Consider the following 19,836-nt stretch of genomic DNA (forward strand, 5'->3'; position numbering starts at 1 on the left):
TTTTCTTAAATGTGCAACTTACATGCTTTTGTATTTGTAATGCAATTATTTAGATATTACGGTGTGATAGGAAGAAGTCTATACAGAATTATGTAGCCTTGGAATCTAGATCCCTTTATCTCCATTAAGTACAATAATTCCTTCTAGTTAAAAAATTCTATGATTCTAACTAATGAAAGATTTAAAAATATAGATACTATTTAATAACCTTTTCTTTATTTTTCTCAAAGTGTCTTTCAGATCCACTGTTAGTCACTTTTGGTTTCTTCATGTTCACTCTTCTGACTCTTACAAATATTCAAAGCTATGACTCTTGTAATGAGGAAAAGTATTTTATGGTTTTAGTTGAAGTGATCACTTTTGATGAAATACTGTGTATAAAAGAGTACTATTGACAGTATGGTGCATATAGACAGCTTAAGTTTTTAAATGTTTAAAATTTCTCAAAATACTTGGTGTATGACCAAAGTACTTTGAATTTTGTTTATCTAAGTCTATAAGTATTCAATAATTTTAAACTTGTCTTTCCTGGGGGGAAAAGTTACCATTTGATTTATAGTGAAGTAGAATATAAAAGGTAATTAAGTCTTCTGACTTAATTTTTATTGGTCATTTTTATTGGTTTTGAAAGGACATATAGAAAATTATTGCTGAAATAGATAAAAGTTGTAATAGGTTGACTTTGGGGGCAGCTACTTTGAATTGACTGCTGTGGATTGCTTGATTCCGAGCTTTTGAAACAAACAGTTTCTAGAATTACTTTCAGCTTTTCCCTTATCATTCTATAATGTCCTCAGATACTGTTTTCCAGTAGATACTTATTGTTCTTATCGACTGGAAGAAATCAATGAGGTTTTCTAAACTATTAGAAAATCCTGAAAAAACTACTACTAATAGCCATGTTTTATTCTTTCATTTTAGTGAGCTTTTGGAGAAACTGTGTGTGTCATTATATGATGTCTTCAGGCCATTGATCATTCATGTTATTCACTTAGAGACTCTGTCGGAACTTTGTGGGATTCTTAAAAATGAGGTGCTTGAAGATCATGTACAGAACAATGGTAATTGAGTAGAAATGATCATTTTAAGTTCTATCACTGGCTCAATGAATTTGAAAAAAAAATAGGTTCTTCTTCCCTCACTCCACTAAATACATAAATTTAATATTTTTGAAACTTGGCTTGATGCCTTGTCCCTTCTTGAATGAAGTTGCACCTTATTCTCTCACTAAAGACGCAATCAGTTAGGGAAAGAATCTTAAAATCTGGGTAAAATTAGTAATAAAATAATCATAGCCAGTTTTCTTTCTGGCATCTGGAATCCAGAGAGAACACATCATCACTTTTGGGTTAGGCATTTCTAGCACACTTTACCAGAATACAAAATACATAAATAAATAATTGAATATGTTGTATACTTTTGATTAAAAAACAGGAATTGTTTTTGTGTGTATTCATAATAATAGTTCATCTGTTTTGAAATTACAAATAAAGAAAAGCAGTTCTCTGGAATAGCTCTACTTTGTCCATCTGATACATTCTTCAGTATTTGATTTGATTGTCATGGAGAACATGATTTTCCTAATAGTACCTAGGTACCTTTAAAAAAAACCCTTTAGGCCGGGCATGGTGGCTCACGCCTGTAATCCCAGCACTTTGGGAGGCCGAGGTGGGTGGATCACCTTAGGTCAGGAGTTCGAGAACAGCCTGGCCAACGTGGTGAAACCCTGTCTCTACTAAAAATACAAAAATTAGCCAGACCTGGTAGCAGGCGCCTGTGATCTCAACTACTCGGGAGGCTGAGGCAGGAGAATTGCTGGAACCTGGGAGGAGGAGGTTGCAGTGAGCTGAGATTGCGCCATTACACTCCAGTCTGGGCAACAACAGCAAGACTCTGTCTCAAAAAAAAAACCAAAAAGAAAATACCCTTCAAGTAATTATTCTACTCGCAGAATTTATTGTCCTCACACTCCAGCCCGGGCAACAACAGCAAGACTCTGTCTCAAAAAGAAAACAAAAACAAAATACCCTTCAAGTGATTATTCTACTCCCAGAATTTATTGTCCTCACTTTGGCTTTCACTGAGACACTGAATTTGTTACTCTTCCAGAGTTACTCAATTGCATGTAACTCATTCATTTTCTCACATTTTACTGCTTCTAAATTTTTTATTGCTTCTGATTTTAAAATTAATATTTTTGTTTTGTTTTGGTTTTTGAGTTGGGGGGTCTTACTCTTGTCACCCAGGCTGGAATGCAGTGGTGCGATCTCGGCTCACTACAACCTCTGCCTCCTGGGGTCAGGTGATCTTCCCACCTCAGTCTCTTGAGGAACTGAGACTACAGGTGCATGCCACCATGCCCAGCTATTTTTATATTTCTTTTGTAGAGAGGGGGTTTTGCCATGTTGCCCAGGCCAGTCTTGAGCTCCTGGACTCAAAATCTGCCCTCCTTGGCCTCCCAAAGTGCTGGGATTACAGGTGTGAGCCACTGCACCTAGCCAAAATTAATGTGAATTTTTTTTCTTTTTTTTTTTTTTTTGAGACAGAGTCTCGCTCTGTGCAGTGGCACAATCTTGGCTCACTGCAGCCTCCACTTCCTGGGTTCCAGTGATTCTCCTGCCTCAGCCTCACGAGTAGCTGGGACTACAGGTACGCACCACCATGCCCAACTAATTTTTGTATTTTTAGTAGAGATGGGGTTTCACCATCTTGGCCAGGATGGTCTTGATCTCTTAACCTGATGTTCTGCCTGCCTCGGCCTCCCAAAGTGCTGGGATTACGGGCATGAGCCACTGTGCCTGGCCTCTTTTTTTTTTTTTTTTTTTTTAATAGAGATGGGGTCTCACTGTGTTGCCTAGGCTGGGCTCGAACTCCTGGACTCAAGTGATCATCCCACCTGGGCCTCCCAAAGTGCTGGGATTACAGGCATGAGCCACCGTGCCTGGCCTAATGTGATTATGTGTTATCTTTAACCCCCTATCTTTTGGAAGGCCGTTACAGGATTACTAGTGTGTCTTAAAATTGATGGCATCTTTTTTATTTATTTATTTATTATTTTTGAGACAGGGTCTTACTCTATTGCCCAGGCTGGAGTGCAGTGGCATGAGCACAGCTCACTGCAGCCTCAATTTTCTGGGCTCAGGTGATTCCTACCTCAGCCTCCCAACTAGCTGAGACTACAGATGCGCACAACCACGCCTGGCTAATTTTTTGTATTTTTATGGAGACGGAGTTTTGCCATGTTGCTTAGGCTGGCCAATCTTGAACTCCTGGGCTCAAGTTATCTGCCTGCCTCAGCCTCCCAAAATGCTGGGATTATAGGCATGAGCCACTGCGCCTTGCTGATGGCATCTTAGAAATAAAGAAATGCTATATAAACTCATACTTTACTTTTTACTTGTCTCTGTGAAAATGTTAAGTCATTTAATATCTGTGGTACTCAATTTATTTGTAAAGTGGGGATGATGATAGCCCAGTTAATAAGCTACCTTAGCAATTTCTTAGTCTTGGTCTGAAGCTATACGAAATAACTTTTAAAGAGCAAAGCACTCTTAAAATTCAGATTTTATTATTCATATTAATAATATAATTAATTTAATAGAGTACCGCCCAGTTTTAAAGTTGAGGAAATTGAAAGACGTTTATTAAACTTTTCCCAGCTCATTAAGTCATACTGAAATAGAATATAACCACAGCCTCTGAAGCAAAAGTGGTTCATACTGTTTCTGAACAATTTAGTAGTATCTTTCCTTGTTTAAAAGAAAGTGTTTTCCTCAATCTAAAAGAATGGATGATTGCACTTTTTTATCAGCTGAGCAACTGGGGGCATTTGCAGCTGGAGTCAAGCAGATGTTAGAAGATGTACAGGAGCGGCTCGTCTACCGAACCCACATCTATATTCAGACGGACATCACGGGCTATAAACCAGCTCCTGGAGATCTGGCATATCCCGATAAGTTAGTAATGATGGAGGTAGGATCTCCTTACTTGATCTCCCGTTTGCCCCCACACAGTTTTTAGATGTTTTATTTATTTATTTTTTTAAAATTTATAACTTAAAATAGAGACATGGTCTCCGCACGTTGCCCAGGCTGGTCTCGAATTCCTGAACTCAAGTGATCCACCTGCCTCGGCCTGCCAAGTGCTGGGATTACAGGCGTGAGTCACCGTGCCTAGCCTACATTTTTTTACTAGTTAAAATGGGATTTTTCTTTTTAATTCTTCCTCAAAATGTAAAATCAAGATAAGCTTGCTATAAAAATTAAGGGAGATAACATTTAAAAGAATTAAAAATAATTTGTTAGTTTGTCTTTCCTTCAAGTTATGTTTTATAAACATTCTATTCCATTCTCTTCCCATTGGCAGGAAATACACATTCTCAATTTTAAAATTGAATTAGTGATCCCTGTGATTTCTCTTTTTTTTGAGTAAGTGACATAGAAGAAGGTTGATAATGTAGGAGCCACCAGGTTGATGGTGACGATGTAACCGTGTGTCATGCTCTCATAAAAACCCTGGAGGCCATCTCCTCAAATTATACCGTACAAGTGTCCAGTTATGGTTTGAAGACTTGGGTTTATTTTCCTGATCTTTCAATTCCATATATGTCTTCATTTTCTTTGAGTTCTGGACAGACTTTAAATAATGCCTAAGATATTAGTATTAAAACAGAATTAGAACTTTTTTAAGGCAAATTTTCAAATATAAGCAAAAGTAGAAACTGTAATATGATGACCTCTTAGGTGCCATTACCTTCATTTTAACATGGCTAGACTTTTTGTACTCCCTTTCACCCCCATTAATTATTTTAAAGCAAATTCCAAACATGATTTCAATTAGTAAATAGAACTAGGCCGGGAATGGTGGCTCATACCTGTAATCACAGCACTTTGAGAGACCGAGGCGGGAGGATCACTTGATCTCAGGAGTTCAAGACCAGCCTGGGCAACATGGTGAGAAGCCCCATCTCTACTAAAAATACAAAAATTAGTCAGGTGTCGTGGTGTGCCTCTGTGATCCCACCTGCTGAGGAGGCTGAGATGGGAAGATTACTTGAGCCCGGGAGGTGGAGGTTTCAGGGAGCCGAGATCACACCACTGCCCTCCGGCCTGGGTGACAGAGCCAGATCCTGTCTCAACAACAACAACAACAGAAAAGTGTGACCACTGCAGGCTAAGCAGGATGGAATATAACTTTACACTCCTGAAGGTTATAGATTCTGGGTTACTCCTTCTAAGTAGCAGAAACCAATGAGCAAAGATAAGCAAGTCAAGAGGTTAAATATGAAAAACAACAATAACAAAATTTAAAAAAAAAACCTTCAGTAGGTAACTCTAAAAAGTTAAGGGCATTTTTATTTTTAACACACCATAATATAATTATCACACCTAAAAACAGTGTAGTTCCTTAATATCAAGTATCCAGTTGAATCTAGAACTTGTTTTTCAGATTCACCAGTTGTTGTTATTTCATCACATTTACTTTATCTCTTTGTGTGTGTGTGTTGCTGAGCCATTTGAAAGTTGCAGACATCATAACTCCTCATTGCTAAGTACTTCAGTTCTTATTTTTGTAAGAATAACGACAATTGTTCATATAACCACAGTATCATTTTTGTATTTAAGGAAATTAACATTAATTCAATAATATTATTTATATATAGTCCATATTGAAATTTCCCCATTTGTCCTTCAGATGTCTGTTTTTTTTTTTTTTTTTTTTTTTGGATACATAGTTTCACTGTTTTCACTCAGGCTGGAGTGCAGTGGCGCAATCTTGGCTCACTGCAACTTCTGCCTCCCAGGTTCAAGTGATTCTCCTGTCTTAACCTATCAAGTAGCTGGAATTAAAGGCGCCAGCCACCACAGCTGGCTAATTTTTGTATTTTTAGTAGAGATGGGATTTCACTATGTTGGCCAGGCTGGTCTTGAACTCTTGAGACCAGCCTCAAGTGATCCCGCCACCTCAGCCTCCCAAAGTGCTGTGATTTTAGATGTGAGCCACCATGCCTGGCCCAGGTGTCTCTTATAATTGGACCAAAAATTTTAAAAAGTGGGATCCAGTCAAGGTTATCATGTTGCATTTGGGTTTTATGCACCATAATATCTTTAATTCAAATCCACACTCCTTCCTTCCCCCCTTTTGTTTTGTCTTTTGTTTTTATGGCATTGACTTTTTTCAAGGGACCAGGACAGTTTTATTGCAGAATATGTCACATTATGGATTTGTCTGATTGTTTCTTATTGCTTAGATTCAAGTTAAACTTTTTTTTTCCCTCAAGAATACTGCATAGCTGATGTGTACTTCTTATTTCAGTATATCAAAGGCAGATAATGTCAGGTTGTTCCACTATTGGTTAAAGTGGTGATTGCTAGCTCTCTTCATTATAAAAATATACAGTTTTTCTTTTTCTTTTTTTTTTTTTTTTTTTTGAGACGGAGTCTTGCTCTGTCACCCAGGCTGGAGTGCAGTGGCTGGATCTCGGCTCACTGCAAGCTCCGCCTCCCGGGTTCATGCCATTCTCCTGCCTCAGCCTCCTGAGTAGCTGGGACCACAGGCACCCGCCACCTCGCCCGGCTAGTTTTTTTGTAATTTTTAGTAGAGACGGGGTTTCACCGTGTTAGTCAGGATGGTCTCGATCTCCTGACCTCGTGATCCGCCCGTCTCGGCCTCCCAAAGTGCTGGGATTACAGGCTTGAGCCACCGCGCCCGGCCAGTTTTTCTTTATTTGCAATTAATAAATAATTATAGGGTGATACTTTGAGATTATTTGAGTTCCCCCAAATCTTTTCAGTCAGTGGCTTTAGCATCCATTGATGATTCTTGCCTGAACCAATTATTACATTGGGAGGCAGTAAAATGGTCATTTTTCACATCTGCCATTTCTTCTACCTTTATTAGTTGGCAGTCTGCTGTAAAGAATTAATTTCCCTTTCTTCATCCCTTCTCCTCACCCCTGCTTTATATAGCATTATAGACTATTAGATTTTTTTAAAAAGTCATTATATTTTAATCTGTTATCATCATTGTTATTATTATTATTATTATTATTATTATTATTATTTTGAGACAGGGTCTGACTCTGTTGCCCAGGCTGGAGTGCAGTGCCTTGACTTCCCAGGCCCATGCAATCCTCCACCTCAGCCTCCTGAGTAACTGGAATTACAGGCGTGTGCCACTACACCCAGCTAATTTTTTGCATTCTTTTGTAGAAATGGGATCTCGCCGTGTTGTTCAGGCTGGTCTCAAAGTTCTGGGCTCAAGTGATCTGCCCACCTTGGCCTCCCAAAGTGCTGGGATTATAGGTATGAACCACCATGCCCAGCCATCATTATTCATTTCAATGCTCAAAATTGTCCCAAATTTGGACAGTGGCAGCCCCTTTACGCTGGCTCCTCTGTCCATTTGACTGTAGTCTCTCAGTACTTTTTTTTAACAGTTTTATTGAGTTTTATAGTTTTAGCTTTCACATTTAGGTCTTTAATCCATTTTGAGTTAATTTTTGTATATGATGTGAAGTAGGGGTCCAGTTTCATTCTTCTGCATGTGGTTATCCAGTTGTTCCAGCATCATTTATTGAGAAGGCTATTATTTGTCTATTGAATGGTCTTGGCACCCTTGTTGAAAATCAGTTAACCATAGATTAACGGCTTTTTGTTTTGTTTTGTTTTTGGACTCTCAAGTTTATTCCATTCATCTTTCTGTCTTATCCTTGTGCTCCACCAGACTGTCTGGATTACGGTTGTTTTTAAATAAATTTTGTACTTGGGAAGTAGTTTTGCTATTTTGTTCTTTTTTTTTTTCAAATTGTTTTGGCCATTCTGGGCTCCTTGCAATGCCATATGATTCTAGTAATTTGAATCATCTTTCTTTTTTTCTTGGTCAATCTAGGGTCCTTTGTTTTCTTGCACAGGATGATCCAGGTGTTCACCTTTTGCATTCCTTGCTCCAGACCTACCGTCAGCTCTTTCTCCAGGAACCCTTGGTTCCTTAAGGGGAAAGAGGGTGGTATTTAGAAACCAAGATCTGAGTATTAGGTGTGCTCATTTCTAATGGTGGATGTCATTACTTCTAGCCCTCTTTAAAGAGCTAGAAAAATATACATTTTAAAGTATCATGAGATCATACTGAAATCTCCAGTTCAGATCCAGTTCCACAGGGTTTTCCCGTATCTCGTATTTGTGTTTCCAGTCTCACAGAAGAAACCCTGGCTCCCAGCACCTCTAGTGTATTTACTCATTTGCTTCAAATTACAACATACACAAAATAGTTTCAGAATGATAACACTAATGCCATGACTAATAGCAAACTTAATTCAAGATTTTTATACTTCTTTTGTTCTTAGAATATATCCTACTAAGATATACAACGAGATTGCTGTCAAACATTTGATTCTAAATATGGATCTGCAGATTTCAAATCTCTTTAGAGATTTTTGCCCATGTAAGCTTGCCATTTGCATGGCATAGGGGGAAATGTAAGAGTGAGATAGACCTGGGTTCAAATCCCAGCCCAGTTAGTAGCTCTTTCTTATCTTTTATCAGTATATTTAATTATTTGTAAAACAGGCATAATACTGACCCTGGATAATTGTTGTAAGAGTAAAGATAATGACCCAGAAAGCACTTAATGCTGGTAGTCATATGATAGACAGTGGCTGTTGTCATTTATTTAACCCTTGAAATATTTAAAAACATAACATTTGACTTTTTAAAAATAGTCTTGGCCAGGCACAGTGGCTCACGCCTGTAATACTAGCACTGTGGGAGGCCAACGTGGGCGAATCGCTTGAACCCAGGAGTTCAAGGCTAGCCTGGTCAACACAATGAAACCCCATCTCTACAAAAAGTACAAAAATTAGGCAGGCATGGTGGCGGCTGTTAATCCTAGCTACTCCGGAGGCATAGGTGGGAGGAACACCTGAGCCCAGGAGATGGAGGCTGGGGTGAGCTGTCATTGTGACACTGTACTCCAGCCTGGGTCACAGAGTGAGACCCTGCCTAAAAAAAAAAAAGGTTAGAGGCCTGATTATTTTATTTGAAAAATTCCAAAGGCAGTATTGGTGCTAGTGAATTTAAAAAATGTCCCCTGAAATGATTTTGCTAAGTCATCATGTTTCTAACATTTTAAAAAGAAATACAGTCTTGAGAAATCTGTAAGCTATTAAATTTTAAAAAAGGTAATCTAATTTTTGCCAGGTCTATACACTAATCTCGCTTAATTAGTTTATATCAGGAGCTGTAGACTTAAATATCTGTGGAAAATAGATTAAAGATCATTTCTTCCTAAGTGTATCCTGTATTCATCAGCATATCTTTTGTCACAGAGTGCCAATCTGTGTCGTTAAAGTTGTCAGATGTGGCTCAGATACTATTCTGTTTCTATTTACACGGCTTTTCTTGGATATCAAATGTCCTAATTTCTTTTATTTTTATTTTTAAAATAGACTTTATATTTTAAGATAGTTTGAGATTTACAGAAAAATTGAGAGGTTAGTACAGAGTTTTTATATACCCTGCACCCAGTTGCTCCTATTACTAAGATCTTCTATTGATATGATACATTTGCCACAATTGATGAACCAGTAGTGATTCATTGGTATTTGTTTACTAAGGTCCATAGTTTATTCAGATTTTCTTAGTGTTTTTCAGGTCTTTTTCTATTCCAGGATCCCATTTATAACACCACATTGCACCTAGTTTTTATGTCTTTTTAGGCTCCTTTTGTCTGTGACAGTTTTCAGACTTTTCTTGTTTTTGATGACTTAGCAGTGTTGACAACTGGTTTGTAGTGTTGTCATGAGTATTTCAAGCTTTTTATACGATGCTCCTTTGTTGGAATTCGTCTGATGTTATCCTTATGATTAGACTAGTGTTTTGGGTTTTTGGGAGGAAAACCACAGTGGTGTAAAATGCCGTTGTTATTACAGCGTATTAAGGGTACAGCCTTTCAACATGAGTGTTCACTGTTGATATTGAACTTGACCATCTGGCTGAAGTAGTGCTGTCAGGTTTCGCCACCGTGCAGTTATTCCTCTTCCCCACTTTCCACACTGTGCTCTTTGGAAGGAAGTCCCATGTGTAACCCATGTTTAAGGAGTGGGTTGTGCTCTGCCTTTTTTAAGGGCAAAGTATCTATATAAATACTTGGAATTTTTCTGTAAGGGAGATTTGTCTCTTTTTCCAGTTTGTTGATTCAGTCACTTACTGATGTCAGTGTGGACTTATGGATATTTATTCATACTTTGGGTTATAGTTCACTGGTACTTTATTTTGCTGCTCCAGCTTTCACCACTTGGAGCTCTCTCAGTTGGCTCCTATGTCCTTTTGACATACTCATTTATGTAGATTTTTTATTTTGAGAACTTCCTTACTTCCTTGCACTATAAGAACTTCCGGTGCATCAATGTATTTCCTGCCTCTGTCCTAGAACCAACCATTTCTTCAAGGAGTGCTGGCTCCTTTATTGAAGGATTGTATTAGAAGCAGATCTGGGCATTAGGTGTGCTCATTGCTGCAGGGGTATTGTTGCTTTTAAGCTCTCTCAGATGACAGCATAGAAATATGTGTGTATACTAGATCATTCCTGTTGCTCCACATCCTCACCAGCATTTTGACTTAACCTAATTTATTTCAATGCCTAGGTGGATAAATGTGTAATAATAAGTATGTTGGTTTTAAAGTTAACAGGCTGGAAATATGCCCTTACCTGTGTTAAGGATGTTCTCCTAAACTCACATCTCTTCCTCTGACTTCTATTTAAACTTACTGCATTTTGGCTGGTTGTATTATTTATATGTTGTTACTTTTTAAATAATATGCAGAATCAACCTTGCAGGGACCAGATGCCCTTTTAAGGCAGGCAGTGGGGGCTGTTTCTTTTCAGTGGTCCGTAGCAGGAATTATCTTTATCTGTCTTGGTATTGCGGATTACAACAGGGAGCAGATGGGTGGTCCATTTGCAGGAGCTGCCTTGATTTTGAGGGCCACAAAGCAGGTATGACGAAGACTAGGTCTGTTTCTCAGCCTCATCTAGGGAATGGTGCTCCCTCCTTTTCCTCCCCTCCTGGCCTTCATTAGGAATATCAGTTTTTGTATTATAGATAAGAACGCCTGTTTTAATTGTTGTGTCTGATAGGATGTTAGGCAATAAAGTTTTCTATATGTTCCCCTCCTAGTGTAATTTAGCGGTATATTTGATATGTTTATTCAGTCATTACATGACCTGTATCCTGGATGCTCCCGTGTGTAGTAGACCTTTTGACTTAAGGATAACCACTTGCAGTAAATATGCTTACTTTTTTTTCTTTTGGTGAGGGACTGGGGTATAAGAGTGGTCTGGCTCACTTTGGGAGGACGAGGCAGGCGGATCACAAGGTCAGGAGATTGAGACCATCCTGGCAAACATGATGAAACCCTGTCTCTACTAAAAATACAAAAAATTAGCCAAACACGGTGGCGGGCACCTGTAGTCCCAGCTACTTGGGAGGCCGAGGCAGGAGAATGGCGTGAACCTGGGAGGCGAAGCTTGCAGTGAGCCGAGATCACACCACTGCACTCCAGCCTGGTCAACAGAGCGAGACTGTGCCTCAAAAAAAAGAGTGGTCTGGCTGTAACATCTGCTTGCTGTTTAGGGATTAGCTGTACTTTCCAATTTCTACACGCAGAGTGAGTGGACTGGCCTGTGTGGTAGGGAGTCTATTTCCTAACCAATTCTCTGGCCATTAATTTTTTTTTTTTTTAATTTCAATAGTTTTTTTTGGGTACAGATGGTTTTTAGTTGCATGAATACGTTCTTTAGTGGTGATTCCTGAGATTTTAGTGCACCTGTCACCCAAACAGTGTACGCTGTCCCCAATGTGGGGTCTTTTATGTCTTACCTGCCTCCCAGTCTTTGCCCCTGAATTCCCAAAGTCCATTGTCTCATTTTTATGACTGGCCATTCTTTTTTACAGTAACTAGATGACTGTTAGGTCTTCATTTCTGTGTATTTCCACCTTTATAATTAATGCAAATTAGTGGGATTTTCATAACTAATTTAGTAGTTGGTGTCCTTTGTATACTGCATGTTATTCTTTAGGCAGTGAGTCCATGCTAATTTTTAAAAAATATCTGTTTCAAAAATAGCGTACTGTAGCTATTATCACATAAAGAAAAAGCCTGTTATTTAGATTGGCCAGTTACTTGAACAAAAACATCTGTGGTATTCAGAATGTATCCAGTCTTACATCTGAATAGTTTCCAAATGTCAAGTTGAAAAACAAACAAAAAATATATATATATACTTTGTATAAAGAACATGTTCATGTTGCCAAACACTGCTGAAAACGATAACGTTCCTTTTAATTTCTTTATACAGCAAATTGCACAGAGTTTGAAAGATGAACAGAAGAAGGTACCTTCAGAAGCTTCATTTTCAGATGTTCACTTAGAGGAAGGAGAGTCTAACAGTCTGACAAAATCTGGTATGTTATGATGTCTTAACTGCCAACATTTATTCATTCGGGTTAATAAACCTTTATTGAGGACTTACCCTGTCCGAGGCATGAAAAACAACTTGTGCCTTTGAGGAGCCCACACTTTACTGGGGGGAAATTGCCAAGCCACAGACAGAATTCAGTGGTGAGTGAGATGCTGATGGTTTGCACAGGGTGCCCTTGGATCATGGATGAGGGGCACGGAATTTGCGAAGGGAGATGAGCTCTGAGTGTGGGAAGGTGGGCTCAGTGTGGGGTGTGGTGTCTGAGAGATATAGTGTGTTTATGAAGAGTGTGAGAGAGCCAGGTGAAGTAAGTTTGTTTAAGATAGAATAGAATGTAGGAAGGCATGCAGGAATGGAAAACCATGGCTATTTTGCATATTCAAGTGGTTTGGTATGTTTGAGCCCAGGTTGAATGTGGGGAAGGAGCAGGTAAAATAGGCCAGATTGGGATAGATGTCTTGTAATAGTCTTACGGTCTTTGGACTTCTAGCTGGCATAGTGTTTCATGGTGACTGGACCATCAGATTTGCATTTTGTAAACATATTGAGTGTCTGGGACTGGAGTAAAATATTGACACAGTTGTATGGGATGGCTTGGACTAGGGTACATGTTATACAAGGAGCAAAACTGTCCCAAGAATCACCCTGGATACTCATTAGGGACCTAGACAGCAAGCTAGATGGGAAGTAAGCCATCCCCTCCTCACCCAGCTATAAGAGTGGCTCTAAAGCTCAGCTCCTCATGGGTCATCTGGGAAGGTGGGTACTGTAACTCCATGGGCTTTAAAGAGCCCCAGCTACTTCAAGATCCCCAGGTGAAGGGCATCATCAGGTGTTCTGAGTCTACTCTACAAACAGTTGTTACACTGAATCCAGACTGCCAAGCAGCTGGATATTGCCCATGCGACAAAGCCATTTTATCACACTTGCCCTGTAGGAGGGAGGACCTCACAGAGGGCTAAAATTTCCTCCTCTGCAATAGAACCCATACCGTGTCCTACTATACCTCTTTATGAGTACTGGAGACATGAGAGTACATTTCTCTCTTGCCAACCCCAGCCTTGTGCGTTTTCTCTTTCCCCACTAAAGCCTACTTTTTAACCCATTACTGGCATTACAATGAGGCATTATTGGCAGAACTGTAGAGTATGATCAGGAAGTTGTTATGTTTTTCCATTTGAAAGATAAAGGTGGTTTGAACCAGGATGGTGTTAGGGCGATGGAGAGAAATACAGAGATGAGGGATATGGTTAGAAGTTTGAATCAGTAGAATTTGATGGCCCTCAGATGTAGGGGTTGAATAAGGTCCATGTGGAACAACTGAGAGGGTCCGTGTTATATGGTTCTAGAAGCTGTACTGTCCGTTATGGTAGCCGCTGCCATTGAGCATGTGAAATGGGGCTAGTCTGAGTGTGTAAGATTCACACCAGATTTCCAAGACTTAGTATGATATAAGGAATGGAAAACAGGCTGGGTGCAGTGGGTCACACCTATAATCCCAGCACTTTGGGAGGCTGAGGCGGGTGGATCACCTGAGGTCAGGAGTTCAAGACCAGCCTGGCCAACATGGTGAAACCCCGTCTCTACTAAAAATATAAAAGTTAGCCAGGCGTGGCTGCATGCGCCTGTAATCGCAGCTACTCGGGAAGCTGAGGCAGGAGAATCTCTTGAACCCGGGAGGTGGAGGTTGCCATGAGCCGAGTTTGTGCCACTGTACTCCAGCCTAGGAGACAGAGTGAGACTCTGTCTCAGAAAAATAAAAAAAAGAATGGAAAATATCTTATTAGTAATTTTTATATTGATTACATGTTAAAATGATATTTTGGACATATTGGATTGAATAAAATATACTAAAATTAATCCTGCTTCCTTTTTTTTTTTTTTTTTTGAGAGACAGAGACTCACTCTGTTGCCCAGGCTGGAGTAGAGTGGTGCTATCTCAACTCACTGCAACCTCCGCCTCCCGGGTTCAATCGATCCTCCTGCCTCAGCCTCCCAAGTAGTTGGGACTATAGGCACGCATCAGCACGCCCAGCTAATTTTTGTATTTTTTAGTAGAGGTGGGCTTTCACTATATGTTGGCCAGGCTAGTCTCGAACTCCCGACCTCAGGTGATCTGCCTGCCTTGACCTCCCAAAGTGCTGGGATTACAGGCGTGAGCCACTACACCTGGCCAATCCTGCTTTCTTTTTACTCTTTTTTTCCTTTCAAAGAGATGAGGTCTCACTATGTTGCCCAGGCTGGTTTCGAACTTCTGTGCTCAAGCAATCCTCCTGTTTTGGCCTCCCGAAGTGCTGGGATTACAGGCATGAGCCACCATGCCCAGCCATTTTTTTTTTTCTTTTTTTAAATAGACACGGAGTCTTGCTGTGTTGCCCAGGATGGGTCTTGAACTCCTGAGCTCAAGCAGTCCTTCCACTTTAGCCTCCCAAAGTGCTAGAATTACAGACGTGAGCCGCTGGGCCTGGCCTCTTTTACTCTTTTTTTGGAGATAGGGTCTGGTTCTGTCAGGCAGTGGTGTGATATTGGCTTACTGCAACCTCTGCCTCCCAGGCTTAAAGCCACCCTCCTACCTCAGCCTCCCAAGTAGTTGGGACCGTAGGCTCATGCCATCCTGCCTGGCTAACTTTTTTACTTTTTAAAATGTGATGTTTTACTGTGTTGCATTTATGATTCACATTGTATTTCTGCTGGGCGGCACTGCCCTAGAGCTGTAGATAGAAAGACTAATTTAGAAATAAAGGATGAGGCATAGTTGATGCTTTGGGCTTGTGTAAGATCATTCTAGGACAGAGTGTAGAGTGACTGTAGCAGACGTCTTGGGAGAGAAACTGAGCCAGTGCTGATGTTAAGGAGCAAATGGAGATAGAGGAGTAAACTGACAGCCAGCGAGGTCAGAAGTGGGCAAGTGAGAGAGTGCGATTGATGTCAGAGGAGGAGGGGTTGCCCGTGTAGTTTGTGTAAATAGGTGAGAAGATCGAAATCTCTAGAACATAAATAGGTGAGAAGATCGAAATCTCTAGAACATTGTGGTTATAAAGTGGCATGCTAAGTGTTAAAACTTTAGAGGTGGAATAGTTGAGAGGAAGAAGGAAGTCTGTAGAAAGTAATAAGAATACAATTCTGCAAGTATTAAGAATTGCCCCTGGCGTAGGGGTGTGAGGATGGACGAGAAAGTCTTTGGAGTTGAGAAGATAAGGATGAACAGCTCATCATCTGTGCAGTTATCAGTGTTATCACAATGGCGATAGAACTTGGTGTGGAAAGCAAGGCTCTAATCAGGTAGGAAGTGGAGCAAAACCAGAAAGAGTATGTCATAATCACTTTTCCTGGTTTCCTGGTTCCCACTTCTAAAGCTGGAAGTGAGAGAATGAGAAGCCTCTGAAAGGAGGGCTTTAAATGATGTGAAGTTCATGGCATAGAAGGAGGTGTCAGGGCAATTGGTGGTGAGACCATCTTGTGAAGAGACCAGTTATCAGTACCTTCTAAAAGCACAACTTTGTTCTGTATGTAGAACAAGTAATGGAGAGGTCAGGCCCGCAGAGGACAATGGAGGCAGATGTGCAGGAGGGCTGTGGGAGAAGCCCTGGTCCTGGGGCCTGCTTTGCTCTTCAGGAGAGGCAGCCAGGGGGCACTTAGCTTTTGATGGTTTGCCCCGGTGAACTAGTATTAGTTACCCAGGAAAGGGGAAAATGAACACAAGCTGACTTCTGGCTTTAAAGTACTTAAACACGTTTGTTTGACTAAACTTTTATTTGGGGGAATTCTTTTGGCACTTTATTTTGAAGAAGGGATCCTGCACATACCATATTCCTAAGGAAAAGTACTGTACTTTCATCTCCTAATATTCTTTGATGTAATTTGTTTATTCTTTTTCTTTAAGATACTTCATACAAATTAAATGTTAGTTTAAAGTGAGCTCTGTGGAAGAAATTTAAAAATTATACAAGTTAATTAAGAGTGGTAAGAGAGAAAAAAAATTATACAAGTAGTTTTTGTTTTTTGGAAAAAAAGCTTACAAAATTGTAAAGTGAAAGTACTGGCCGGGCACGGTGGCTCACACTTGTAATTCCAGCACTTTGGGAGGCTGAGGCAGGCGGATCACCTGCGGTCAGGGGTTTGAGACCAACCTGACCAACATGGCGAAACCCCGTCTCTACTAAAAATACAAAAATTAGCTGAGTATAGTGGCACTTGCCTGTAATCCCAGCTACTTGGGAGGCTGAGGCACGAGAATTGCTTGAACCCAGGAGGTGGAGGTTGCAGTGAGCCGAGATCATGCCACTGTACTTCAGTCTGGGCAACAGAGCCAGACTCTGTCTCAAAAAACAAACAAACAAAAAAATAAAAAGCCAGATGTGGTGGCTCACGCCTGTAATCCCAGCACTTTGGGGGGCTGAGGTGGGCAGATCACTAGGTCAGGAGATCGAGACCATCCTGGCTAACATGGTGAAACCCCGTCTCTACTAAAAATACAAAAAATTAGCCAGGTGTGGTGGCATGAGCCTGTGGTCCCAGCTAGTCTGGAGGCTGAGGCAGAAGAATCGCTTGAACCCAGGAAGTGGAGGTTGCAGTGGGCCGAGATCGCGCCACTGCACTCCAGCCTGGGTGACAGAGCGAGACTCCATCTCAAAAAATAAATAAATAAATAAATAAATAAAAGGAAAGAAAGTACTAAGCCTCAACATTTCCCTCATCCCTTTCCCCTCAAATCTATGCCATACAACCTCCAGGCCTTCTTGTAAGCATATGCTGCTGTAACCATTTATAAAAATGAATTACGTTTGTTCTGTAACTTATTACAGATCATAGATATCATAGATCTACTTCTATATCATAGATCTATTTTCTTATTATTGAAAACATTCCAGGCCGGGCGCGGTGGCTCAAGCCTGTAATCCCAGCACTTTGGGAGGCCGAGACGGGCGGATCACGAGGTCAGGAGATCGAGACCATCCTGGCTAACACGGTGAAACCCCGTCTCTACTAAAAAAAATACAAAAAACTAGCCGGGCGCGGTGGCGGGCGCCTGTAGTCCCAACTACTCGGGAGGCTGAGGCAGGAGAATGGCGTGAACCCGGGAGGCGGAGCTTGCAGTGAGCTGAGATCCGGCCACTGCACTCCAGCCTGGGCGACAGAGCGAGACTCCGTCTCAAAAAAAAAAAAAAAAAAAAACATTCCAAATATACAGAAAAGTAGAAAGATGAATGATGAACACCCATACCCACAACTTGGATTCAAGACTTAGCATTTTATTTTATATATATGTTTATATACATATGTATACACACACATATACACACACATGTATACACACACATATATACACTTATATGTGTATGTGTATGTATGTATGTGTTGGGGTGTGCGTGTGTAAATATATTTGACGAACCATTTTAAATTATTGACATCATTGACACTTCACCCTTGAGTATTTCAGCATGTCCAAAAAAAATGACATCTTTTATTTAACAATAAACCATTATTGCACTAAAAATTTAATGAGTTTGCTAATGTCCTCTAATGCCTAGACCATCTTTCAATATCACCTGTTGTCTCAAAGTATTATACCAACTCCACTTTTCGTGGTTCATTTGAAATTTGGTCCCTCGACGCAGAAGTGATTGTACTTCCCTTACAGAGGTGTCTGCCCAACCACACTCCCCACCTGCTCTTCCTCACAGTCGCCAGAGGCTGCCTTTTCTGACTTTCCCACTGGTGGGGGGAAGCCCGCTCTGGTCACCTGGGAATTGAATGTACTAACTAGGCCTGTATGTGATTTGACTCAGAGTATGGAAGACAGGCTGACAGGCAAACCTGCTTTGATTAATCCCTCTGTTTAGAAGTGCTTTGTTTTCTTGTTACTCCCCCACCTCTACAGGCTCCCACCTGCTTCCTCATGTCTGCGTAGAGATCTGCCTCCTTTTTTTTTTTTGAGACAGAGTCTTACTCTGTTGCCCAGGCTGGAGTGCAGTGGTGAAATCTGGGCTCACTGTAACCTCCAGCTCCTAGGTTCAAGCGATTCTCCTGCCTCAGCCTCCCGAGTAGCTGGGACTACAGGCACGTGCCACCACGCCCGACTAATTTTTATATTTTTAGTAGAGATGGAGTTTCACCACATTGGTCAGGCTGGTCCCGAACTCCTGACCTCATGATCTGCCTGCCTTGGCCTCCCAAAGTGCTGGGGTTACAGGCGTGAGCCACCTCACCTGGCCCTGGCCCGAGATCTGCGTCCTTTTTTTTTTTTTTCTGAGACAGAGTCTGTCACTCTGTTGCCCAGGCTGGAGTGCGGTGGCGTGATCTCGGCTCACTGCAAGCTCTGCCTCCTGGGTTCACACCATTCTCCTGCCTCAGCCTCCCGAGTAGCTGGGACTACAGGCGCCCGCCACCTCGCCCAGCTAATTTTTTGTATTTTTAGTAGAGATGAGGTTTCACCACGTTAGCCAGGATGATCTCAATCTCTTGACCTCTTGATCCGCCCGCCTTGGCCTGCCAAAGTGCTGGGATTACAGGCGTGAACCACCGTGCCTGCCCGATCTGCCTCCTTTTTAATGGCTGCATTCTATAATGTGATTATGCTTTTCCTATGTTCCATAAAGATTATTGATCACAATTTGGGAAAAGCAACTTGGATTGAGCATATGTATATGAAGCTGGAATGTATGTATGTCCATATTCATGTGTGTTCTCACTTACTGTGTTAAATCTCGCCTGTCACTGCTTTAGATTTCTCATGGTATTCTTGATGAAAACTGAGGCGGGAAAAAATTGGTGCCCTCTAGCTATTGATAGCTAATAAGAATAAACAGTTTATAGTTGCCATGTAAATTATTGTAAGACAAACATCCACATGTGTGAAATGTGTCTTCCTTTCCACTTGGGTTTTAGGTTCAACAGAATCCCTTAATCCTAGACCACAGACCACAATTTCTCCAGCAGATCTTCATGGAATGTGGTATCCTACGGTTCGAAGAACTCTTGTCTGTCTCTCCAAATTATACAGATGCATAGATGTACGTGTATCTTTACTGTGAATTGCTTGCTCCTTCACTTGAAATATTTTTTAATTTACATTTTAAGATCTTGATAAAGTATTTTGTTGGATATTCTTAAAATCATGATTTTTAGATATAGAAGTAACTTGAGGTCAAGCTAATTTAGGAATTTCTAACCTGAACTTTCTATAGAAACTTATAATTCAGTAATGGGCTTTGGGGAGTCTGTGGACATCTCAAAATTGTGGGCAAATTTTGCATGACTGTTTTATATGTGCATTCCTGAGGAGAAGACCCTGACTGCATTTGGAGCAAAGATTAAAGATAGCAGTCATATAATGAATTGTCTAGATGCCACTAT

General features: G+C 40.7%; 1 protein-coding gene across 1 annotated transcript in view; it reads left to right on the plus strand.

The window, feature by feature from the left end:
• COG3 (component of oligomeric golgi complex 3) overlaps positions 1 to 19,836 on the plus strand; it is a 73,257-nt gene that overhangs the window by 26,210 nt on the left and 27,211 nt on the right. The window contains exons 12-15 of the mRNA XM_025364506.1: positions 922 to 1,061; positions 3,812 to 3,972; positions 12,358 to 12,463; positions 19,369 to 19,493. Coding sequence (XP_025220291.1) covers positions 922 to 1,061; positions 3,812 to 3,972; positions 12,358 to 12,463; positions 19,369 to 19,493 — 532 coding nt within the window. The remainder of the gene's footprint in view (positions 1 to 921; positions 1,062 to 3,811; positions 3,973 to 12,357; positions 12,464 to 19,368; positions 19,494 to 19,836) is intronic.

This window comes from Theropithecus gelada, chromosome 17, assembly GCF_003255815.1.
Source record: "Theropithecus gelada isolate Dixy chromosome 17, Tgel_1.0, whole genome shotgun sequence".
NCBI lineage: Eukaryota > Metazoa > Chordata > Mammalia > Primates > Cercopithecidae > Theropithecus > Theropithecus gelada.